The sequence below is a fragment of the Drosophila innubila genome (assembly GCF_004354385.1).
Source record: "Drosophila innubila isolate TH190305 chromosome 2L unlocalized genomic scaffold, UK_Dinn_1.0 4_B_2L, whole genome shotgun sequence".
NCBI lineage: Eukaryota > Metazoa > Arthropoda > Insecta > Diptera > Drosophilidae > Drosophila > Drosophila innubila.
This window is the reverse complement of record NW_022995372.1, coordinates 6,749,384-6,776,419: the sequence shown is the minus strand read 5'-3', so window position 1 is coordinate 6,776,419 and position 27,036 is coordinate 6,749,384. Positions and strand designations below refer to the sequence as shown.

General features: G+C 37.3%; 1 protein-coding gene across 2 annotated transcripts; it reads left to right on the top strand.

Moving 5' to 3' along the window:
* Positions 1-818: 818 nt before the first annotated feature.
* Positions 819-23,841, top strand: LOC117780748 (serine/threonine-protein phosphatase 6 regulatory ankyrin repeat subunit B). Of its 2 annotated transcripts, XM_034617391.1 has the most exons (18): positions 819-1,202; positions 2,978-3,079; positions 7,413-7,514; positions 9,588-9,704; positions 11,283-11,375; positions 12,310-12,523; positions 12,594-12,889; positions 12,955-13,257; positions 13,616-15,043; positions 15,832-16,368; positions 16,852-17,058; positions 17,136-17,829; positions 18,258-18,344; positions 20,150-20,361; positions 22,337-22,465; positions 22,871-22,979; positions 23,252-23,469; positions 23,567-23,841. In XM_034617391.1, exons 1-18 carry the CDS (start codon positions 819-821, stop codon positions 23,570-23,572), a joined length of 5,238 nt encoding a protein of 1,745 aa, XP_034473282.1. In that variant the 3' UTR covers positions 23,573-23,841. The 2 variants fall into 2 exon arrangements, 1 of the variants encoding a protein (XP_034473282.1); XR_004617114.1 differs by lacking the exons at positions 819-1,202; positions 2,978-3,079; positions 7,413-7,514; ... (12 more) ...; positions 23,252-23,469; positions 23,567-23,841 and adding an exon at positions 11,440-11,492 and having other exon boundaries at positions 11,301-11,375.
* The last annotated feature ends 3,195 nt before the right edge of the window (positions 23,842-27,036 follow it).

Genomic DNA, 27,036 nt, shown 5'->3' with positions numbered 1-27,036 from the left:
CTACTCCGACTCCGACTCCATCTGCCTTCCTCGTCTCCTCTCTTCCGTCTTCCGTCTGTCGTCTAAAGTTTTGAGGTGCAGCAACTCTCTATGGCTTTCGTCATGTTACCAAGGTGTTGTGTTGCCTTTAGAGGCATGTGGCAAAATTATTTTGGACGGGCAAATCAGAAACTCGCAGAAGCTCGTGGCAAACGGTTGTTTAGCTCCAAAGTGAAGTTGGCCAAAAAAAAAAATTAAGTCAAGAAACGTGAGAAAGAAAATGGAGCCAAGAGGCAGATTGGCGTTTAAGTGAGACGCACACGCAACCAAAACAATAAAAGAGGCTAAACATATAAAATAGTGTAGTAAAAGCGGAGAAAAACAAGAAAGTAAAGGAATAATAATAGAAAGCGGATGTGTTGAGGAAACATACGAAAAGTGGTAGAAAAGTAACCAACAAACGTTTGTTGTTTTCTGACTTACAAGTGTGTGTGTGTGTGTGTGTGTGTGTGTGTGTGTGTTGCCAATGAAAATGCAAATTGTTGGTAACAAATATTGGTAAAATGCGAAGGCCAACAAATTATTGTGCAATGCGAGTGCAAAACCAACAGTAATAACTATGCAACGAATCAATACGAAAACTAACAAAAACTAATAATAAAATAAACAAAATAAATTACACTTACATTTAATAAACAGAAAAGAGAAAAGAGAGACGAACAGTAAAATATTAAAAGTGCAGTTGCAACTTGCTTTTCGGTTGTGTAATGGAAATGGACATGGTACCTGTACGTCGAGGCAGGCAGGACTAAGAGAGAGAGCAAGACAACACAGCGAGCATGTCGCAGCCGAGAGGTGGACGCGGTGGGCGTGGCGGAGGCGCGGGCGGTGCTGGTGTTGGCCGTAAGACGCCGTCATCGTTGACGGGTCCGCCGGACGATTCGGCAACGGGCAGTGAACGTGCAACGCCAGCGAGCAAAGCCGACTCGGATCCCAAGGATGATAGTTCCAGCAATGGCGATAAGAAGGATACTGATATATTCCCAGCACCAAAGCCGCCAAGTGCGGGAGCCTCCATAAGGGATACGGCCAACAAGGTGCTGGGATTGGCAATGAAAAGCGAATGGACGCCAATTGAAGCCGAGCTGAAGAAACTCGAGAAATATGTGGCGAATGTCGGCGAGGATGGCAATCATATTCCACTAGCCGGAGTCCTTGATATGGTGAGTAATTTCGACATGACTTTCCCAGTGCTCGCTCCCAGTCGAGTACACACGACTTTGTAAAATCAATTTTGGAGTCCAAGTCCGAAGCGAAAATGTAAGGCGACGTCGCCCTTATCAACGTCGCCTGGCGGCATTTTAGTTGTTGGTTGTTTACTAGCCAAAATAACGACACAGGATGTGCTCTATTGTATTGTGTATAGATGTGTGTGTGTCGGTGTGGGTGTGTGTTATTTGATAGCAAGGCCTAAATGTTTGGCTGCCAAGGCAATGGCAACGTTCTCTGCGTCCTGCCACAAGTTGCGCTGACTACAACGAATAAACTCATAAAGCATCGAAATTGAAGCGCTTCGATTTCAATTTACCATAAAAATATTCAAACGCAAAGTCGTTGACATAAAATTAACGTTGCAAGAAGCCGCCCTCCATCCATGCCCCCCTCCCTTTGACTGACAATAAAATGCAAGTAGGGAAAAAAAGAAAACTAGACAGGAAATCAAATGGAAAATGCCTTAAGAAAATGTAGACAAAGTAGAAAGGAAAGGGTTCGCCTTATGAAATGCCATGCAAATTATATTTGCTGTGCGAAAGGCATCATTAACATAGAGTTTCTGTTAGACTACAGGCTATTGATACCCTCGAGTTATATGGCTAACGACAAACGGTTGATCACTTATAAATTATTTATGTATTTATTCTCATCATAATTTTAAAACAATTTTTAAATTAGAGAAAGCATCTCAATTGTAAGACTAACTTTTCTTACATTTTTCTTTTAAAGTTGTCTTATTGCTGATAGAAACCGTAATTTTTTCATAAAGTAAATAGCAAATTAAGGAAAAGCTTGTATTTTCGAATGGGAAATATATTTTAAATTAGTAGATACCCTGTAATTTTCATAGTTTATTTTAATAAAAGTATAAGAAATTGCAAATTTTATTTGAAATCTTTAATAGGTTTAATAGCTCAGTACTAGATATTTTGGCCAATTGTAAAATCCATTTCTACAATAATTTTATTGAAATATTGCTGATCACCTACATTTTTAAAGAGAAAGATTTTGGGTGCCAAATTCTCATTAAACTTATCATTATTGGGCGTTGTTTAGTCAACTAGAATTTTCATTACACTACTCTGATTTGGATTTGCTTAGATTTTGTTGTTTATTTTAGATGCCAGACAGCTTATTGTTTTGGACTTGATTTAGTTTTAATTATGAAAATTACGCATAAAACAAAGCAAATGAGGTGAAAATGTAAGCTTATCAACGATGGAGTGGGAAAATTGGAGTTCTAAGACTTGGATATTCAAGTATACTCGTAAATATATAATAATGATGATGACTGCCAAAGTTTCTTGACCAACTTACAAGCGCATTATGTTTACTTGGGGCTAAGAGTTTAAATGTTTAGCAAATGTTTAACAACAAAAGCTACACAAATGAGCAAAATACTTGAATGAATCATATTGGATTCCAAACACTTAAATGTAGAAGTTTTGTTGGACATCGAACTCAAGATATGAATAATAGCCTTGATATAGAGTTTGGTTTTTAAAAGGCATTTATGAAAAACCGACATTATTTCCCTATTTTGGAATCCTAAAGTTTAATTCATTGTTTTTTTTTTTCAATTTTTGTGTATTTTTTGTAATTCCTTAAAAAAATTTGGAATTCGTATAAGGAACCATTATTTTTCACATTTATATTATAAGCTTAAGTGTATTTCCAATGTTCCTATTTTTAAAGAGTCTTCAATATTTTAAATCTTTTTCAGAACACCGGCATGACACCGTTGATGTATGCAACAAAGGACAATAAAACGGCGATAATGGATCGCATGATAGAGCTGGGTGCCGATGTTGGTGCTCGAAATAATGTAAGTATCGAGTGACTAACTATCGACTATCAGAATATCGTTGAACTGAGTGCTTAAAGTAACTGAAATCTTCTTAAATTACCAACCTATGAATACAAATGCTGAGGGGGAGTGAGAGAAGAGTCGGCAGGAACAATAGAAGCCGTGGAATTGTGTCAAATCGATAAAAACCGCATAATTAAATCTCACGCGGGGGCGTCGTTGCATGAAGGGGGTGCCTGAGGGAAAAGGGTCCACGCACTTTCCGCACACACGCATTGTGCGGGCAAATCGCCGGCGGGACTTTCCAACTGCCACTTAACGGCCGCTGTGGGTCAACTGAACAGAACTTGGCCAACCTTTTGGCCAGGTGCTTTCAATTGTTACGATTTTTTGAGGCGACACGCGAAGCCGCATAGGAATTTCCTACCGAGTGTATATACATGTTAGAGAAAGAAGAGGAAAGGAGAGAGAAGAAGGTGTTGCGATATCATATTCTGTGATTTTTTTTACTCTATTTTTGCTGGCAACTTTGAGGCGCCAAAGCAAATTTCAGAGTTATTTTTAGAGAGAGTGAAGACAGTCTGATATAATGATAAGGTACTGAGGGTAATCCATTGATAAAATGCTGTAAAAGCTGTGTGAAGATTGTCGCAAATGAACAAACTGTTAATGGTTTCTATGGAGAACCAGTTCTAAAATTATGTTGCTGGTATTATTAATAATGTATGGATTACATTTAAAACACTCTGATAATGTGGAAAGTGAAATATTGAAATAGGCTGTTTAGACAATTTGCCAACAATTTTTTTTTAAATCAAAAACAACAAGGTCAAATATGATAATTTAGTTCCTTAGTTTAACTTTCAAGCTATTAAATGAGCTGAATTAATACTTAGACTCTCTCACCAATCACATAATCGGAAATGAACTCTATTTAATAACTGAAGTAAGCAATTGTATTGGACCATATGACTTACTCACTCTCTTTCCCGACAATTTGCAATTGGCCTATTGACTTTTGGACATTGGGCATTATGTTCGCATGCCGCAATTACTTACCAAAATTTACCGCATTTAATTTTTGGGCAAATGCTCAGCGAGCCAGGCCAACACACATAAGCATGCGTTGAGCTTGAGGCGATAAAAATCGTTGACCTAATTACAATATAATTGTTGGCAAATCCGAGAGAAAACCAAGTCACCAAAAAAAGTTAGCAAAGTCAGCGGATTTAATTACCAAAACAAACATGGAAATTGTGATTTTCTATTTCAGACTCGCATTAAAAAAAACCCATTGAAGAACATTTCCCCCGCAGAAAATCCCGAAATTATACCTAAACTAGTTAAGAATTTACTTCTGTATTGTTCCGGATGTTGGTTATACGCTCATAAGACTGTTTATAAATAAATTTGCAGATATATTAAATAGGGTATGCCTCAGTTGAGTAACTTCTGAAAGATGTTTCTTGAGAAGACAACAAAATATTCACTGATCTGTCTATACGAATTTCATTTGTATGTATCTTAAATTATGCGGATTATATCTCAAGCTCTCTTACCAAAAAACAAAATTTATGGCCAACTAAATGGCGGTCACGTTATTTTGTACAGTGCAAGAAAAAGCGTGGAAAGTGTATTATAAAGATGCGTCATGTTTATTTGTAAAGTTTTTATGATTTCATCAAATTTGTCATGGGCTTGGTCCCTTGAAGTATTTTATAACGAAAATAAACATATGGTAATTATAATTACTTTCACAGTTATTTGTAATTAGAACTGTACTTTTAACTAATGAATTTAAAAGCTATAGTGGCATGTGTTTCGGCTCTCTCGTGTGATGAATTGAGTTTTTCATTATATCATTTTTTTAGAGTTGAGCTTATCTCGAAATTATTTGCAACAAGCACGACACTTGCAACACACACGAAATACACTGAAATGATGTAATGAGTGTGTGTAATTAACAAGCTGAGGGACAATAGGGGTGTGAGTGTAGGGGAACTGGGCGTGGCCAACACATGTCAGTTGCAACCAAGGAAGCAAGTATCTCAGGAGGCGTCACCAACTTCATTTGTTGCAACTTAAAAGCCGATTAATCAAGCGGCCGACTTTCAAATACGCCCAATGGATTCACCCCAACCCGACTACCCCTCTTTCTCTTTTCACTCTTTCCTCATTTGCGGCATTTTTGGAGCTGACCTTTGGCCAAGACAAATGGCCACATTTTTATGGCCCAAAAGGCGTCATTAATATGCAATTTTAATTAAAACAGACTTGGAGCACTCTTAACTTAACTTAGTAAATGTACTAGCTCAAGGCACACGATGACAGCGTGAAATTCTTACATTAGCCTTGTAATTTGGCCCAGACTCAATTTGTCAAATTTTGCGGTGCGTGTTGCTGCCTCACGCACAACATGTGGCAACTTCTGAGCTTGACTCAAATTCATTTATTTAATTAATCGCAATGTGCTGACATCAGCTTTTTTATTTACATTTTACAATTATCAACATTTTTTTAATTGTCTATTGCGTGTGTGTGTCCGAGTGTAAGAGAGATAGGAACAGGGAGAGTGTGAATGACTTCATCTTCAGCTTCAGAAATTGTAGCATACTTTGTTGCGCTCTGAGTTTTGCACACACACTAACAAACTGTAACTGGGTCGTCTTACCTTTACAATCCCTTTCGCTCACCCTTTTTTCTACTTCCCCTTGTCTTTTCTTTTTCCACTCCTTTTGCCCTGCAAGCGAAAAAATGTGCTGGAAAATTTGCGCTTCCGTTTTTGTTTTGTTTCCGGTTTTTGCTTTCGTTGCGCCAAAACCACAACAACAGCAATAAACACACTCAAGCATACACACAACACACACACACACACACACACACACACACACACACACACATAAGTAGCTGAAAAGTATGCAAAACAGGCGCGTGAAATATTATCTGTCTAGCATTTAGTTTAGCACTCGTGCCAGTCAATGTATGTGTACTTTTGCCAGGCACTGTGTTTGACTTACCTTGCTTTGTTTTACGAGCATTTCGAACCGCAACCACCTGACTTGGCCAAAACGAACCGAACAACGTCTTTCTGGACACATGTCAAAGCCAAGACTTGACTTGATTTTTTCGCCTATTTTGGCGTCCCGCGTTCTATGCAAATTAGCGAAAACTGCCAGCCCAAAAATAGTCGGCATATTAAGTTGAAACTGAAGACATTTAAAAAACGCCAAGAATTACGTATACACTTGTTTAACTTTGCGTGACGCAAAGAGAAACCATATAAAAGTCACTAACTGATTGATATAGTAAGGTAGTTGATAAAGGTATCTGTAAACAGATCGTTTTTTAATGAGTTTTACATTACCTGTACATAGGTAGACAAGGAATTTTTAGGATGTTTCTAGAGTCATGAAAAAATATGATCTAAAAGTAGTATACTAAACTTATCAATTATTAAAAACATCTATAAATGAAATACATTTTAAAAAAATTTCACATTTTAATATTTATGCTGTTTGAATATCAATAATTTCTTGATGTACAATTACGCAACTAACAAAATTAATAAGAAGCTCTAACGCTCAGCATACTATTCACATTGTTCATAAGACCGTTAAGTGTATGTTACCAACCCCATGACAGTGCAATAATGTCCATTATATACTCAGATTGAGGCATATGAAAGCCCAACTCACTTCCGTTTTAAGTGGCCCACCAAAAAGTAAAAAGAAAAGAGACCAAGAAAAAAAAATGACCACGGGGAAAAGTTATAACTTAGGTAAATCCGGCGTCGACGTTGGGACCATGCGGCGTATGTGTAACGCTTTTATTGTGTTATGGCTTATTATATAAGGCGAGGCGATAAATGGGAAAGTACTCAGTACCCAGAATTGTTCTATTGCCCCCGATTTGGCATATGCGAGTGTGTGAGTCACTTGTCGCAGAAATGGTAATCAAAATTGGAGCCCGTCGTTATCTTTAAAAATAATTCCTGGTGCAGGGTCATGTGGCAAGAGCTCTGATGCACTTATTGCATGTGTGGCATGGTTTTGACTTGGCCCAAAGCTAACGACCATTAAGAAATGGCCAAAAGTGAAAGTCTGCATGCAAAGATTTTATGTGGCATGAACCAACAACAGCCAAGTAATCAGCCGCACCTCTTGACGTGGCATGCAAAGTGTATAAGGAACAGGGGCACGAGGGGAGGATGAAGTGTTCTGACTTTGACCCATTGAACACTTGCTGACCCTTCCTGGTTTTTCCCATTTCAATGACTTACACAATTGATTTAAAGTCTCACCCACTTCTCTTCTCACATATTCTCACTCTCTCTCTTTCTCACTCCTTGCAGGATAATTACAATGTGCTGCATATTGCGGCAATGTATTCGCGTGAGGATGTCGTCAAATTGTTGCTAACAAAACGCGGTGTCGATCCCTTTTCCACCGGCGGTGTAAGTATAATCCAAATATGTACCTTAAACTATCCCTTAAGTTTGCATTATTGGTTATTATTCTGTGGAACGACAAATGAAAATAAAAATCCATTAAAAATAAAAATTTTACTTATAGGGAATTCATCTGTTAATATTATATTATTATAATCATTTGTGTTCTGCATTTTAGCTTCGTTTTGATTAAGATAAATTTCATTAAGTATTTCTAGAAATATTTAAAGGTCAAAAGTATATAAGACTTATACATTAGGCAATCTGACATTTCAATCTGGAACCATTCTTCTCAGATTGAAAAAACTATATTTTAAATTTTTGGTAGTCCCTTAGTACTTAATTTAAATATTATATCAAATTTACTTTAAGTTCAATGGAAAAATAGATATGTTGTTAGTATCTTATATATAATAAATCCGCCGCAGTATCCGTAGTTTCCCAGGCTTCATAGCCCTAAAAAGTAGGCAATACAAATTTCCTTGCAAAAATGCATTCTTTGATTAAAAAAAAATTAACTAAATAAATAATTAAAAAAAAAAAAATTATATTAATAAAATTAAAATAAACAAAATTAATTAAATTAAATAATTCATCTTACACTCTCATGTTAAGTGTATCCTTAATATAGGTCTTAAGTCTTTTTAAAAAATCGATGAATATTATTTGACTGCCGTCACTTGACCTAATGACGTAGTATTTAAAAAGCACTTTAAACTCCATTAGACGCATTATTTTGTGCAAAGGTCAGCGTTAAAGATGTGCCGCATGTTGCATGTGACTTTGACACGTTAGGGGCTAAGGGGCCAATTAGTGGCGACAAGGTTAAGACTTAAGCTCAGCTAATGTCGGACTCTCAAGGCCTCTAATTAAAAAAAAAATGAAAAGAAAAAAGACGACTCAGCCAGGGGCTGACTGTCGTTCTAAGGTAAACAAACTGCGGTTACCAGGCACTCTCTAATTTCTATACCAAGTAGGAAAAGAAAATAAGCGAAGAGCATATAACTTATGAGAAGGGGCACGTATGATCACATAAGGTGTGGTTAAAAATAAATTAGAAAGTGTGTAGAAGTTAAGTCATTCTCTGAACTGCATAAGAGTATGTAAGCATATAGAATGAACTTAAGTTAATTTAATTATATCCACCGCTCCCACTAAACTTAAATGAGGTAACAATGAGATCATATGCTGTATATAGAGGTAGCTGAGGCCAGAAAATAAAAATTAATTACATTACTTGTTGAAAAACGTTGCCAATTTGTTTTAGCTAAGTAAGAAAATTCTTTAATATTCTATCTTATTTTCGTTTGCTACAGCAGGGTATATTTCAGTCGCTTATCTTACTACAAGTCGCATATTTTACACATTTTAATTTTTTTTGCCGCAATGTGAATGAAGGGGGCGTGGCAAGCGCCTCATAGCCGAAATTACTGATGTTTATCAGCAGAGTACTTAGAAGGGAGATGGCTAGAGAGCGAAGAGAGAGGGAAAGAGCAAACAAGATGGCAATAGGAATCACACAGAGACACCCACACAAACACAACCACACACACACACACACACATACAATTATACATTCAAAGGCAGATGTTAACTTTTGTTTTGGCAACAGCCAAGTTTGAAGTGGGTGTCTGCCTCGTGTGCGTGGCAAACTACCAACTACATTAATAGCAACAACAATAGGAACACCTAGGCACAACACCTAAACTCCCCTCCCTCGCGACCCATGACTTGGTAGGCCTGTCAGGTGCCAAAGAGCAGGAAGCACTGTTGCTGTCAATCTGTGATATGAAAAGAAAAAGAGAAAATAATACAGCTAAATGACACGAAATGTGCTTATAAGCCAAAAAACAGAGCGTTCTTTCATTCAGTTGCAATTTGGATTTTGAAGTGAATAGTTTTTGGGTGTCATCTTGATAAACACACACACACACATATATACAAACACAAAAATCGCATAAAAAGGTTTGCCAAAACTTAGATAAGTGCGTGCCAGCCCCAGTGTGTGCACACTTGAATGATAATAATAATTATTATGACTATATTAATGTATTTCTCTCTGTCATTTCCCAATTTCAGTCACGTTCCCAAACTGCGGTACATTTGGTGTCCAGTCGTCAAACGGGCACGGCAACAAATATCCTAAGAGCTTTACTCGCAGCTGCTGGCAAGGATATACGCTTAAAGGCAGACGGCGTAAGTGTGACCACATTTGAATATCTGCATGAATGTGAAATAAATTCTAAACTGTAGGTTACAATTCTTGATTTGATCAGGAATTTTTAAAGTAAGCATTCAGCATATATGAAAATGAACAGCATATATGAAATTGAACACTTTATCAAATATAATCAGGATTAAAATAGACAAATTAGTGGAAAATATTTGATTTTAGTACATAATTCGTTTAATAAGCTCGATGATTAAAATATTATATTATTATTAGAGAAAGAAAAAAAAACGCTACTTGAGTCAAATATTCCGTACTCAGTTTAAGAAAATTTGGATATCACCGAACTTTTGACACCGTTTGGGATTGATTTAATTTCTGAAGAAGCCACAAGTGTTGCCAGAGCTGCTGGTAAATGTTAAAGTTATGAGTTGCTGCCAAGAATATTATGCCGACAATTTTATGCTGAAGTACACTCAATGCTGGTGCCAGGCGGTGTCAACGTAAACAAAAGTTTAATAAATAAAAAAAAATAAGCAATACAAAGAGGAAACAATAACAGTGCGCATATAAAGCTAACAAATTGTGAAAAATCGATATGCAAAATTCCAAACGTAAATGCATTCAAAATACCAATAAGAAAAGAAAATAAACTAAAGCCTAAAAATAATGTCAGAGCTGTTGTCTGATTAACTTGCATTGAGCCCGGAAACCCGAAAGAAATCAGACAAAATGCGGAACTATTTGTCGCATCACGTGCTCCGATATTTCCACAACGCACGCGACGTGCGGCAAGTGCATAAATTTGACTACCCAAAAGAAAGAAAGAAAGACTCCTTTCCACTTTCTTCATAGGGTGGGGGGACGAATTGTATACATAGTGGGGTCGATTGATTGTCTAGACAAAAAGACTTGGCGATTTGGTAAACGGAAAACTTGATTTAAATCAATTAGATAGTAGAACACACAACCACACATCAATACACACCCATTCACACAGCTAATAGCACTGTCAGACAAAATTAGCTGGATAAACTATTTAGCTATCATCTTCTATTGGCATTCGAGCTGACGATTTTCCTGCCCATTTCCATTTCCATTTCCATTCGATTTCGATACAGCAAAATAGTTGAACGAACAATGAGAGTGGCACGCATAGATAGATAGATTCGGTATGCCGTATTTCGAAGTATCAGAGGGCGCTCAACTCGTTGCCAACAACAAACACATAATAATACAGTGAGGGGAATAAAAGAGAGAAAATAAAATCAAAAACGAGGGTCACAAGTTGCTCTACAACTTGATTTACTGAGCCAGCTGAGCGAAGACAGCACTGCAAGGAGAATGGCAAAGGGAAAAGTGGGGGAAGAGTGTGGAAATGTGGAGGGTCGCTTTTCATGCGCCTTTGCCAGTTCAAAGTTCGCGCGAAAAAGTTGCGAACTTGGCTAAAAATAGCAAACATGCAGCCCGTTAACACTTGAGGCATGAATTGGCTAATTGGTTATTTATGATTATGTGTGTGTGTGTCTGTGTTCTTGGGAGTGTGTGTTTAATTATGCCAACTAAAATGAAATTATCTCTGTCCCTTTATCTCTTTTAAATAGCGTGGCAAAATCCCATTGCTGCTGTCTGTCGAGTCGGGAAATCAGTCGATGTGTAGAGAACTCTTGGCTGCACAAACGGCGGATCAACTAAAGGTAAGTCTCTATTTTCTATAACCATAACTATCAACATATACTCACATGTGTAAAGTATTATTAGATATGAGGGTGACTTATAGAGAATGCAGTGAAGGAGAGAACATTACGGAAGAGGTAAAAAAAAAACCAAAGTACAACTACAATACTGATGTTGCTATTCATCATTACTTTTTCCTATCTGATTTCGTTTTCTAAACTTTTACTAAAAACTACTTCAGCATTAGTTTAATCTTAATCTTTAGATTGATTTAAACTGATTTCAGTGTTGTCAATCAAAAATTTGTCAAGGCAAATCAAAATGCAAATGAAGCTTGTTTCAGTTGCTCGAAACTGTGGAAATAAATCAAAGAAATATCTGAAATATGCAAATGTCACAGCTGATATGGCAACTCTACGCGCCCAACACAAATGTGAAGTGCGGCAACAATGCACTGAGCGAAAGCGTGAAAAGTGCAACAATGCAAACGTGCTGTGACTTTGGCAAAAGTTTCGCTTGCTTTCAATTTGCATGGAAGGCACACAAAACAGGTGAAAATGAGCTGGAAAATAAGGAGAAATAGGTGAATTAAGAGAAGCAGGAGGAACAGAGTCAAGAGCAGAGTGCGTGTTGATCAAATTAACCGAAAGGGGTTAAAGTTAAAGTTCGAGTGAGTTGACTTTGACCAACAGCTTAGCACGCAATCAGCCAAGCCGGCTAATAAACTGGGTCAAATGTGTTGCGAAAACGCAGCTGAAAATTGAATAAGTAGGAATAGAGTTGGGCAAAATCTGTAGGGTGTCAAGTGTAGGGCAGGACTTATGGCTCAAGGGTTAACCTTGTTTTATGCTTGCTAAATATGATTTGCATTTATAAAAATAAAAGTATATGCAATTTACTTATGCTCCACACCTTGTTCCATTTCTTGTTTTCGTTTTTCATTTTCATGGTCAGGCAACAACGGCAAATGGAGACACGGCCTTGCATTTGGCCGCCAGACGGCGGGATGTGGATATGGTCAGAATACTTGTGGATTATGGCACCAATGTGGATACCCAGAACGGCGAGGGGCAGACACCGTTGCACATTGCGGCCGCTGAGGGGGATGAGGCGCTGCTCAAGTACTTTTACGGAGTGCGTGCCTCTGCCTCCATTGCGGATAATCAAGGTGAGTCGGATATATGTACTCCTTAACTATCACTTAATGAACTGTTTTTTTTTTTTGCTTCCCTCGCTAGATCGCACCCCAATGCACTTGGCAGCGGAAAATGGTCACGCCCATGTTATTGAGATTCTGGCGGACAAATTCAAGGCGAGCATCTTCGAGCGCACCAAGGATGGCAGCACACTGATGCACATTGCATCACTCAATGGCCATGCTGAGTGCGCCACGATGCTCTTCAAGAAGGGTGTCTATCTCCATATGCCCAACAAGGATGGTGCACGCAGCATTCACACCGCTGCCGAATATGGACACACTGGCATCATCAACACCTTGTTGCAGAAGGGCGAGAAAGTCGATGTTACCACCAATGTGAGTTGACAGCTGAGGCAACTCTTAAAATCTGTGGAACATCATCTAAATCTCTTCTCTTGTAGGACAACTATACAGCCCTGCACATAGCTGTGGAATCTGCGAAACCAGCTGTTGTGGAAACACTTCTTGGCTTTGGCGCCGACGTTCATGTCAGAGGTGGCAAGTTAAGGGAGACGCCTCTGCACATTGCCGCACGTGTCAAGGACGGCGACCGTTGTGCCCTCATGCTGTTAAAGTCTGGAGCGAGTCCGAATCTCACAACCGATGATTGCCTGACGCCAGTTCATGTTGCCGCGCGTCACGGGAATCTTGCCACAATGATGCAACTGCTCGAGGATGGCGGAGATCCGCTTTACAAGTCCAATGTGAGTACAGTAGAGGATTGTAAATTATAAATATAATAAAAGTAGCAAAAATTAAATGGTTCTAAAATTAATTAAATTAAATTTTATTTAAATTCAAATTGAATTACAGAATATTTAAAAGTATTACTCAATTTTACAACTAAATGAGAAGCAGAACATTTGAAAAAAAGCAAACCAAGGATATAACTCATCATTATTATTATAGATATTAGATAGATAGTTTAACTAAAGTTTTTAATTTTTAACAAAATATTAAAATGTTTTATAAAGTATTATAAACTCAAATAATTTAGACTAACTTTCTTAAATTCTCTTACTATTCCTCTCACTTAATCTGCTTTACTTTCGCACTCTGTAGACTGGGGAGACACCTTTGCACATGGCGTGCAGATCATGTCACCCGGAGATTGTTCGTCATCTGATTGAGACGGTGAAGGAGAAACACGGACCGGAAAAGGCGACCACGTACATTAACTCTGTGAACGATGATGGCGCCACGGCGCTGCATTATACTTGCCAAATTACCAAGGAGGAGGTCAAGATACCCGAATCCGATAAGCAAATTGTGAGCATGCTCCTCGAGAATGGAGCCGATGTGACGCTCCAGACGAAGAATGCATTGGAAACGGCCTTTCATTATTGTGCCGTGGCGGGAAACAATGATGTCCTCATGGAGATGATTTCCCACATGAATCCCACGGACATACAGAAGGCCATGAACCGTCAGTCGTCGGTGGGATGGACGCCGCTGTTGATCGCCTGTCATCGGGGGCACATGGAGCTGGTCAACAACCTTTTAGCGAATCATGCCAGGGTCGATGTCTTCGATACGGAGGGAAGATCGGCCCTACACTTGGCAGCGGAGCGGGGATTCTTGCACGTCTGCGATGCGCTGCTAACGAACAAGGCCTTCATCAATTCCAAGTCCCGGGTGGGACGTACTGCCCTCCATTTGGCGGCAATGAACGGCTTTACGCATCTGGTGAAGTTCCTCATCAAGGATCACAATGCTGTCATCGATATTTTGACACTGCGCAAACAGACGCCGCTGCATTTGGCAGCTGCCAGTGGACAAATGGAGGTTTGCCAGTTGTTGCTCGAACTGGGCGCCAACATTGATGCGACCGATGATCTGGGCCAGAAGCCCATTCATGTCGCCGCCCAGAATAATTACTCTGAAGTGGCCAAATTGTTCCTGCAGCAGCATCCATCGTTGGTGAATGCCACCAGCAAGGATGGCAACACTTGTGCCCATATTGCTGCCATGCAGGGCTCCGTCAAGGTGATCGAGGAGCTCATGAAGTTCGATCGATCTGGCGTGATATCGGCTAGAAATAAGTTGACCGATGCCACGCCCCTACAACTAGCCGCCGAGGGCGGACATGCGGATGTTGTGAAGGCTCTCGTCCGTGCCGGCGCCTCTTGTACGGAGGAAAATAAAGCTGGATTCACGGCCGTACATTTGGCTGCCCAGAATGGACACGGTCAAGTGCTGGATGTACTCAAGAGCACAAATTCTCTGCGTATCAATAGCAAAAAGTTGGGATTAACTCCTCTCCATGTCGCTGCCTATTATGGGCAGGCGGATACCGTGCGGGAGCTGTTGACCAGTGTTCCGGCCACGGTCAAATCGGAGACTCCAACGGGCCAGAGTCTGTTCGGGGAACTGGGCACCGAGTCGGGCATGACGCCACTTCATCTAGCCGCCTTCTCTGGCAATGAGAATGTGGTGCGATTGCTCCTCAACTCGGCGGGTGTGCAAGTGGATGCAGCTACCATTGAGAACGTAAGCGATAAAGATACAAAAATTATGATCATTATTCAGGGAGTGGTAATTACTTAGTGATGTAAATCCAAATTTTAGATCAAGTTGAATATCGAAGTAGAAAATCGCCCCAAAAAATCATCTAGTTGTCGATATGTCGGGAAAAATAACGATATATCGAGTTTTATATCGAGTTGCTACCAAATAAAAAAACAATTTGCAAGACAGAAACCTCACCGATTTTTTTAAAAATAAAGTTTATTCAATAAACTAGTTGAGTCTGAAAATTAATTTTGGTGGTTAAATTCCCAATAAATCGCCCTCTATTTGCATTTGAATTCACATAACTTGTCGACAAGTACTTAATTTCAAGAAAAGTTTCGATTGTAGATTATTTAGTTCTGCAAATGAACTACGATAAACAAACTCTTGTGAGTTATCGATGCTTTCATGGAAATCGATGTAATCAACTCTATAGATCGTAAACAAAATGATCGAGTTGAATTACTTGATAATCGCTTCCGCGAAAATCGAGTTGTCGATATTTCGATGTATTTTTACATCAATAGTAATACTTAAAGAAAGATAGATGCATTCCGAGTACTTTTTTAATTTAATTTTATAGAGATAAATTCTTATATAATTTCAATTAGTATTCTTCTGAGTTTATTTGATGATACTTGACGAAATAATAATATATTTGTTTTTCTGCATAAAGTAGCTAGAAAACCTTATTCCTTTTTAATTCTACTTTAGTTATATTCACCTATTTGCTAAATAAATAAGATATTAATCCTTGTCATTTGCAGGGTTATAATCCGCTCCATTTGGCTTGCTTCGGTGGACACATGTCAGTGGTTGGTTTGCTTCTGAGTCGGTCGGCGGAACTCCTTCAATCCACGGATCGCAATGGTCGCACCGGACTGCATATTGCAGCGATGCACGGCCATTTCCAGATGGTGGAGATACTGCTCGGCCAGGGCGCTGAGATAAATGCAACCGATCGCAACGGTTGGACGCCACTGCATTGTGCTGCCAAAGCCGGTCACTTGGATGTGGTTAAGCTGCTCTGTGAGGCGGGTGCCTCTCCCAAATCCGAGACGAACTATGGCTGTGCGGCAATCTGGTTTGCCGCCTCCGAGGGTCACAACGAGGTGTTAAGGTATCTCATGAATAAGGAGCATGATACCTATGGGCTGATGGAGGACAAACGATTTGTCTACAATCTGATGGTTGTCTCCAAGAATCACAACAATAAACCGATACAAGAGTTTGTTCTGGTCTCACCAGCTCCAGTGGATACAGCAGCCAAATTATCCAACATTTATATAAACCTCTCGACAAAGGTAAGCGGGGTATTTAAATAAAGAAAATACCTTTAAATTTAAATTCAATTTTATCAACAGTTAAATTATTAATGCTAATTAAATTAGGTTGTCATTAAAATTATTATTATTATTTATTTTAGTTTTGCAATATAAGTACAAACTCATGACATTATCATCAAAGCCCGTGAAATAATATATATTTCCTATAAGCATTACTTTTATTAATTCTCATTGTTATTTTTTTAAAGGATATTTCATTAGAACTTCTTTTTTATTGTTAATAAAATGTAATTTTCTTGTACACTACTATGGTATTTTCAATGCTATTAAGTTGACATTTTCATTACCTATTTTTATGGTAGTGCGGATAAAACGACATTTTCATCAGCATTACTTTTTTCAATGCCAATGAAATTAGAAATGCATAAAAAAGTAGTTAATTGGGCTCGAAACTGAGCATCAGTTCCTAAAAGAAGATTATTTTACCCTCTGTTTCTGCAGGAGAAAGAACGCGCCAAGGATTTGGTGGCTGCTGGAAAACAATGTGAGGCAATGGCCACAGAGTTGTTGGCCTTGGCAGCTGGCTCGGATTCGGCAGGAAAGATTCTCCAGGCGACCGATAAAAGGAACGTGGAGTTTCTCGACGTGCTCATCGAGAACGAGCAAAAGGAAGTCATTGCACATACAGTTGTTCAACGATACTTGCAAGTTAGTTTCGTGAAATTCTGTCTAAAGATACTTTATTAATTTGAAGTGATCTCTCTTGAATTGCTTTGCGGGATTAGGAACTGTGGCACGGATCATTGACGTGGGCTTCATGGAAGATCATGTTGCTGCTGGTTGCGTTTATCGTCTGTCCACCTGTATGGATTGGCTTCACATTTCCGATGGGTCACAAGTTCAACAAGGTGCCCATCATCAAGTTTATGTCCTACCTCACCTCGCACATATACCTCATGACACACCTGAGTATCGTGGGCATAACGCCCATTTATCCGGTGTTACGCTTAAGTTTGGTCCCCTACTGGTACGAAATAGGCCTGCTCATTTGGTTGAGCGGTCTACTTTTGTTCGAGTTGACGAATCCGTCCGATAAATCCGGATTGGGATCGATCAAGGTGCTCGTCCTCCTGCTGGGCATGGCCGGCGTGGGCGTCCATGTGGTCGCCTTTCTGTTCGTCTCCAAGGAATATTGGCCAACTCTCGTCTACTGTCGTAATCAATGCTTCGCTTTGGCCTTTCTCTTGGCCTGTGTTCAGATCCTGGACTTTCTATCGTTCCATCATTTGTTTGGACCTTGGGCGATTATCATTGGAGATCTTCTCAAGGATCTTGCTCGATTTCTTGCCGTTCTCGCGATCTTCGTGTTCGGCTTCTCCATGCACATTGTGGCCCTGAATCAATCCTTTGCCAACTGGACGCCCGATGATATACGCAGTTTCGAGAAGAAGAATCGCAATAAAGGCTACTTCAGTGACGGTAAGTCCAAACGTTTGCTTTGCTTTTGAAACTTTATCCATTTTATCTTAATTACAGTCTTCAGTTTCATACTTTTTACGTTCCATTTTTATTAATATTCATTTATTTTTGTTGGAATGTTTTTCGCAACATCCTCGTTTTTTTAATGTGTGTTGATAAGTATCTGTATCTGCCTTGAATGAAACTTTGTGCTCAATGTTCCACCTACAACTACAACCACAAAAAATACAACAACAACAATTGCATGCTGTACAACAACAACAACAACAAAATATCCAAACCAAATACTGAACCCAACCTCTCTCTCTTTGATGTCGTCATGTGCTATTGAATCAACTGCCTACCACTGCCTATATCCCGAAATATCCAACCAATTTGATCTAATACTAATACAATTCTCTACCCATAATCCCCCTAATATGCTTCAGATGATATGCCCACCCCACGTCCCCCGCCCGTGGAGAATTATGTCGATAATCGCTTCAGCGAATTCCGACGTAAACACAAAGATGATCGTAAGTTCCGTAACGTTAACGTAACGCAACCAAACGCTTCCTTTCTTCGTTCAGCCTTTTTGCATGGGCTCTCTCACTTATAAATAGATATATCAATATATATATATTTATACTTATCTGCAGGTCGGCTCCCTATTATTATTAGGGGTACCGACCGAAAAGTTCCTTGCCTTCAATGTTGTGTGTAAACAAGTTTTTATTGTCATTATCTTATTTTCCAGTTCTATGGAAAAAGCAAATGCAACAAATTCCACACATACTCGTACAACTACTACTACCTCTGCAACAAAAACTAATCAAAATAATAATAATAAATAATATCTATAGTTACTGTCTACCGTTAGCCTTGTTCTTTAAGTTCCTTTCGTTTCGAGGCATGTTTTATCTTGGTCTTGGCCAGCGGATACGTTCTATGTTTTGTGCATTCTTGATGTTGTGGATCAATGTTAATCAAAATAGGTATCATAATTAACATTATTAAATTGTATTATTTATACATTTGTTATTATTAAAAATACTACTTTATTTATTTTCTAATTTAAAAATATTTTTTTATTGTCTGCATGAATATCTCTTTTATCGTGCTTTAAGTTTTTCGATTTTATAGTAAAGCTAATAAATACTACACAAAATTACTATTTAAATAATAGAAAAAGTTTTAAATATATTTAGTACCAGCATAGACTTTTATATTTTTGGTATAGGAAAATATGTCGGGTATAAAAATATTTAAAGAGAACTATTGAAAATAATGAGGGAAAATTTGGAAAAGTATAGTTCATGATATAAAATGTAATTTAGTTTAGCTAATATTTTTTTTTAATACTACAGCTTCTGTACAATTAAAATATGATTTAATAAAATTTCTTTTAATGTCATAAACTTAAAAATATCAGGTTTAATAGAACATTTTAAAAATATTTTGTCCAATAAAGGAAATTTTCGGAAATAAAGTTATATATAATATTATACTATTTTATTAGATATCCAATCTAAGCAGTTTTTCTTATGAATTATAGAAATATTTAATAATGTTAAAATCGAAGAACCCACTCACAGCCATTTTATGAACTGAGTCTCTTTTTTAAAATAGCTAAAATATAAAATTTTATTAATTTAATTTATAATTTATATTTGAGGCCTATTGATTTCTGTAAGTTTCCCATGAGCTTTCACACATATTTTTTATTATCATGAGCAAAGATGTAAAAAGAAAATCGAAAAACAATTCTTTTTAATGCATGTTTATGTTTTGCAAGTCGCAAGTCAAAAATAAAAATATCACAATATACATATATATTGTATATATATGTATAATCCATATATATAAATATATATATATAGTCAGTAATTCATGCCCGCCTGGCTGCCAGGGGCATGAAGCTTGTGCCGCCGCTTGCTGCCACCCAAAAAAATTCTGCACAAAACGGCGAAACGAATCATATGAAGAGAAACTCGCCATGAAAGATCGAATCGATAATTATGTGTGTTGGCCGATAAAACCTATACAAATACTATATATTAGTATCTAATTGAAATGCGAACAATTGCCTGAAGTGTTGCTGTTGTGCTCTTGTTGCTTTTGACGTACACCCCATTTGCACACACGCCTGTGCCATATATCCATATAAATACCAATATCAATATAACAAATTATCTTTATCAATCGTATCAATGCAGCAATCCAAGCAAGCAATTACTTTCCCTCACACAGTTAGTTTTGATGTGCGTATTGTTCGTGTTAAAATATATATTTTGAAATATGTGAATATATGTAAAAACAAAAACAAAACATTCGCTGTTAGGACCCATGACACCATTTCTGGCTTTCGAGCGTTTGTTCTTCGCCGTTTTCGGACAAACGACCACCTTGGACATCAATCCCATGCGACATCTGCGTCCCGAGTGGACCGAGGTCCTGTTCAAATTTGTCTTTGGCATCTATTTGTTAGTGTCTGTGGTTGTACTCATTAACCTGCTAATTGCCATGATGTCGGATACTTATCAACGCATTCAGGTTTGTATTGACAATCTCCACTAATTACACACTCTCCTCCCCCCTTTCTCTCTCTTTCTCTTCCCTTTTTATCATCATGTTTGATTTAATCCTTTTGATTTTTAACAATTACAACTTGTTTTTAAATTGATATGCTTTGATAACAACCCCGTTGACCGTTTGATAAAAATTCTACCACAATTGGGCCATGAATCGTTATTTTGGGGTTGGTCGATTGGGCCAAATCAACCGCGAATTGATTGGGCGAATTGGCCAACCGCATGTCAAATGGGCGTGTGTTATCTTTTTATTTTTCAAATGGAATATTCATCGTGTGTGCTGTCTTCGTATATCATTTTGGGGGTTGATATCTGGATTCGTGGATATTCGGTATACAATGTGGGTAATTTATGGTTTGAATATGAAAAAATATGTAAAACGGAAATGGAAATGACACAGTGCGCATGAATCCGTTAACCTCATTTGAGTTACTCTTCTTCGCCGTGTTTGGCCAGACGCAGACGGAGCAAACGATAGTTGACAGAATCAAAAATTTAGCCGTGCCCACTCAACCTTATTGGGTCGAGTATTTATTCAAAATTGTGTTTGGCATATACATGTTGGTATCGGTGGTTGTACTCATTAACCTGCTGATTGCTATGATGTCAGACACCTATCAAAGAATTCAGGTAGTATTGCTAATGGCGCTTCTAATTAAATTCATTTTATTCAACTTTCTCTGCTCGAAATATAACTAGTTAAATATTATATTATTATAATAATACATTTGTAAACTAAGTCTGCATATTATATTTAATGATATATTGATTAATCTTCAAGTCTTTTTCAGCAAAAAAATGTGTTTAGTTGATAAGTTTGAATTGAACATTATGACAAATAGGAGAAATATTTGAGTTTAAGACAGACGAACAAGTACCGAATGAAGTAAAATTTTGAATGAAAATATTAAAAGGAGTACAATAAAGTGGAAAATGCAGTATGAAATGGAATGAAAGATTAAAACAATAAACAATACTAGAATTACAAAAAAGAATGCAAATAGATACGTTAAGGCGAAATATAAATACTAACCGATGAAGTGAGAAGCAAAGCGAAAAGTCCCAATGGAACGATATACCGAAATTATCGTTAAATGTTTTCTGATGTAAGAGTATACATAATGGATGTAAGAATCGAAAATATTAATGACGGTTTTAGCTTCTCAACTCGCTTATCTCCGATACAATGTTGTCAATCCTTAACCTGACTACTTCTTATATATATTTTATATTTTCGGCCAAGTGAATAATGGCTTATTTTGTAGATCCATCAACTGCCCAGACTTGCATCTTCCAGGTTTTTTCAAGAAAAAAAAAACAACAACAAATTGTAGCTGTATTTGTGAGATACACTTTCCTTAAGTAAAATGTATCTTGCAGATAGAACCACTGGCTTATAGATTAGATACAATTAGTGTGTGCTCTAGCTTAACATAGACAATTAGTGAAAAGTGCGTAGCTTTTGTGACCAGTGTTGAGCAATTTAGCGAAATACCAACGCCAGTGTATGCATGCTTTTCAAATTACCGCTGCATGTTTTTGTGTCTATGTCTTAAGTCTAATAGTATTCATTTGAAATATACCAATAAATGCGCAAGGTTTTGTATAGCAATTTCTCCAGATAATTTTATAAAAAGATATATGTGTATAAATATATGTCTTTCCGGCTAGAAATTGTTAAGCAAAACAAACGTCTACATTTGTATATTTCCCTTATTGAAAATCCTTTTTTGCAGCGTGCTTAAGTTAAAATTAAAAGTAAAAAAAAAACGAATTTAAATTGTGAAATGCTTAAAAAGATTCATCATGAAACTCATTTGTGTAATTGTGTTCTTGTTTTTCTATTCTATTCATGTCTCATCCATATGCTCGTATATCATTCCAATAATAATAATAATAATGCAATTAACTGCAATGCAAAACCTATGAAATACTAGGCGCAATCTGACATCGAATGGAAATTTGGTTTATCCAAGCTTATACGCAATATGCATCGCACCACAACAGCGCCATCGCCGCTTAATTTAGTTACCACCTGGTTTATGTGGATCGTCGAGAAGGTCAAGGTAAAATAGAGCATTACAAATAAAATTATAACTACAACTATATAAATAAACGGACATTTGGAATCAGAACTCGTGTAGTTGCTGACCTTTTCTGCAAACCATTTAAAGCAATTTGGCAACAACTGCAAATGGAAAATGAAAATGAAAGACACATTTTGATTTTAAACGTCAAAGGAATGCTTTAAGTGTGTTGCTCTGTTTTGCACCAAAGCACCCTGTGTTTAATCTGATATATCTAGGCACATTTGGTCACACTGTTTTATTTTGATTGTTTGTATTTTTTTCATTTGTTATTGGTTGCTTTTGATGTTTAATCGCTGGTTCGTATTGTGTCTCCTGTATGTCTCTGTTTGTCGTGTGTCCTGTCTCTAATGAACGCCTTGAAATAACTTACACACGCCACAGGCACGCATGAAGAAAAAGAAGCGTCCAAGTCTGGTACAGATGATGGGAATACGTCAGGCCAGTCCACGCACCAAAGCTGGCGCCAAATGGCTATCGAAGATCAAGAAAGGTGAGCAATGTATGTATCGCAGCTCTACGAGTAAGTCCCCCATCCCGCTCCACCTTTCAAGTTGCGGATTAAGAGTTTTTGTAGCTACAAGCGATCGTCTCTCTCACTCTATACGTAACTCTGACTCTTTCTCTCTCTATTTCTATCTACATACTTCAACTCTACTTTCTCTTAATAATTGGCGCGCTCTAGCTCAAAATTTCTTTCTGAACTTCCAACTTTATTTTCCTTCGACCATATATAACTAATAGTATCTATTATAATTCTCCCAGACTCGGTGGCCCTCTCCCAGGTGCATTTGTCACCTCTAGGCTCTCAGGCCAGTTTTTCGGCGGCAAATCAGAATCGCATTGAGAATGTCGCCGATTGGGAGGCGATTGCCAAGAAATACCGGGCACTCGTCGGCGACGAGGAGGGAGGTTCTATCAAGGACTCGGATGCGGAGAGCGGCTCGCAGGAGGGCAGCGGTGGACCACAAGCTCCGGCACAGGTGGGAAGGAATTCCATGCGGGGCAATTTAGAGAATGCTTTCGATCATATTAAGTAGCTTTAGGCATTTGCTTTTACTAAACGTATTTCGATTGCAGGTCTAAGCTTCACGATTCATCCTCTCTCTGCCACTGTACTACTTCCTCAACTACTTCTACTCTATTAAAACTTCTCCTCTATATTCTTCACTCAAAAACCATTTAAACTCTCCCATCTCGACTGTCCTGTCTCTTCTGTACTTAAGCTCTATTTTCTAAGTACCTATATTTCTAAGCTGCACTCTTGGGAACTTAATCTAAGCTTCACTTAATCTTAAAACTAAATCTAAACTAATTTAGCTAGAATATTGAAATTGTTTTTGGTAACTTGTAAGTCTAAGCTCTATGATTTTAATTTATATGAAAATATATTTTGTTAAAGAAGAAACCATTTTTAATATGAACTTCAATTCTAAATGACGACAAACAACAACAAAACAAGTTTTCCATGAATATTTAAATAATTAAGTTTTTAAAGTCCTTTTTGGGCTCTGCAATTTGCCGAACTTTTTGTCAAGAGCTCCCCTAGCATTTTAATATTTTATAATTAAGCTAAACTCCATAATAATAACGATAATAATGATGATGATGTTAGCAATACTAATATTCGTACTTGGTAGTTAGTAAGTTTTTTAGCATTAGCTTTCACTTAACTTAATTTATTCCTTTTAGCTTTTGGTGGGTATGAAGAATTTATTAATTTATTTTTATAAAGAAATGTGGAAACGATTTATATATTTTTGTAATTCTCAGTGTCATATTTTTTTATTAGCTAAAGCTATTTTTTCTTAAATAAATGTGCGACCTAAATTTGTTATATGTACTTATATGTAAATAAATAGTCATATTTGAAAAAACAAAAGGAATTTTTCATATTTTACTTAATAAATATTATTATACAAATGAAATAAAATGTAATTTTAAAAGTTTGTTAATTGTTGGCGAATTGGTTACTCTTAAATTTTTTACAGTGCAGCTCATGCTTCGATTTCTTTTACACAGTGAATATACACAAGGAGCACGTATGTTTGTCCTGCTCTTGCTTGGTATTTGTCTTGGCTATCTCTTAGTTCCTGTTATTGCGGTAGGATGCCGCTCTATATAGTCTATGCGCAAAGCAGACAAAAGGTGGCGCCCACCTAAAAATTTTAAAATATATAAGAAACGCATTTCTGGGCCCCCTATGGTATTATTAATTATATTTATTCCTGGACAGGATTAAAAGAGAAACTTTTTGTTTTTAGAGAGACCATTTTTTTTCAAAAAGATCATTTTTGCCGCGGGAATTTAGTTTTTAAATGATTTTTTTGTGATGCCACATTTTGTAGTTTTAGCAAAGTTTTTGTTTAAGCCGCCACCTTTTGTCAGTTTTGCTAAGCTTTCTAGCGCCACCTCTTCTTTGTTTTAAGAAGCCTTTTCTTTTTGCGCCATCTTTTGTCTGTTGGCGAGTCCAGAAACATTTGAGCCATTTTTTGAAAGAAAAAAATTTAAAAATTAATTCAAATATAAAAAGGGTAAAACAACTAAATTAAAAAAAATGTAAAATAAAGTAATAAATAACATTTATTTAAATATTCACTCCGTTGCACTTTAAAGTACTTAACAAATATGTAATATTCAAGTAAATATTAAAGTAATTTTGATTTATTAGAAATTGCTTATGTGTATATTATTTAATCTTTGAAATTTCTAGCTAAAATCTGTCACGAATGAATTTGATATAGTTCAAATTTAATAAATGGGGAAACATATCTTAATTTTAATAATGTTTCATTTCATTAACCATCAGATCAATTTTTTTAAACTATATAAAATGATGGAAAAACAATTAACTTTCGTAATTAACTGAAGACAAATAACTTGGATCCGGATAAAGCCATTTGTAGCATAATTAAATATTATCTTAGAGTAAACTATGTTGATTTCCGATTGGAATTATTGAAATTGCAAGTAATCAACAGCTTTAGCAATTACTTTGACACACACACACATGTCACATACTCAAATTGACCAAGGTGTTGAACTGGTCAAGTGAATTTTAATTTGGCTTTAACTGCAGAAACAACAACAGCAACAACAACAATTGCCGGTGTCAAAGTGTTGAAAATTGCAACTGGTCGGGAAACTGGTCAAATTGTTGTTGCTCTTGTTGTTGTATTTTATTATAGATAATTGCCTTTTGCTGCTGTCACTTGATTGTTGAATGTTGACATTGTTGTTGTTGTTGATGTTGTTGGAAGCTTGTGATATTTTCAGGCCGATAAGCAAAACAAGTTGCCAAGGTTTATGACCACAAGCTTGTCAAATATTGTTACAATTAGGCAGTTAATAAATTTCGTTGCTGAGTTTCAATGAGTTTTTTGGGATTGTGTGTGTGGTCAAAACTGGTTAAATGATTAATGCCAAAACAGCATCTTGACCACTTTCCACTTGGCTACTGGAAAAACAAACGATCGTGGAGATTGTAGAGATCGTAGTTAAGACAGCTGCATGTTAACTGCAAATAAATTCAAATTCAAATTCAATGAAGTCAATACAAATGAATGAAATTCATTGTCCATCATTCATCAAGAGGCCAGGCAGTGTGTGTGTGTGTGTGTTTGCACAGCAGGTGACATTTCCAGACCAGGAAAAGGAATCAAAATAAATTATTAAAAAAAGAGAAGAGAAAAAAGTAAACTGAACACACACCCAGATGAACAAGACATGGAACACGACATGAAAACAAGTTGTAGTTAGTGGAGTTTGTGTTTGTGTTTGATATAGTACAAAACACTTTTTCATATCGAAATTTGTGATATGTTTTGATTAATGGCAAGCGACACAAACACTTAATTTGACGCCGAGTCGCGTCGGTTCGATTCGAGTCAAATCGAGTCTCTTGGCGCAGGCGCCTTAAGGAAAAAACGGCAGCAAAAAGCGAACCCAACCAAACCAAACTGAACTGAAGCGATCTGACAGAGACTCAACAGACAGAGAGAGAGAGAGAGAGAGAGAGAGAGAGAGAGAGAAAACAAAATCAAGCATAATCTCGAGCAAGATTAATTATTGTAATCACATCAACAGCAGTGGTCCCAGACACACCACTGAGATCAGCAAAAAGTAAGGAAACAAAAAAGAAAAACATAAATGATCAATGATCATCAAAAACTGAGCATTCGAAAAAATTTTCTGTTGATTTTTATAGTGTGGTCTGAGGGTATAGGGTATTGAGGGTATGGGTTACACATTTCATTGGCTAATCAAGATGCTAATTTGAAGAAGATTAATTTGTGTTCGACTTTGCAGAGCTTGTGAGTTTGCGAGTTTGTCTCTCCGTCTGTCCGTCTGCCTCCCGGTCTGTCTTATCGTCTGTCTGTCAGGCTGCGTGGCATAGCCAATGAACAGATTCACAGAGATTATAATCTGATATTTCATGTTAAGAGCGAAAGAAACAAAAGCTGAAAACCTGAAGGCTTTGTTTATTATTAATACACACTCCCCACTTGATGTCGTAGCTCTTCGTATTTCATTAAATACTTAGCATAGGA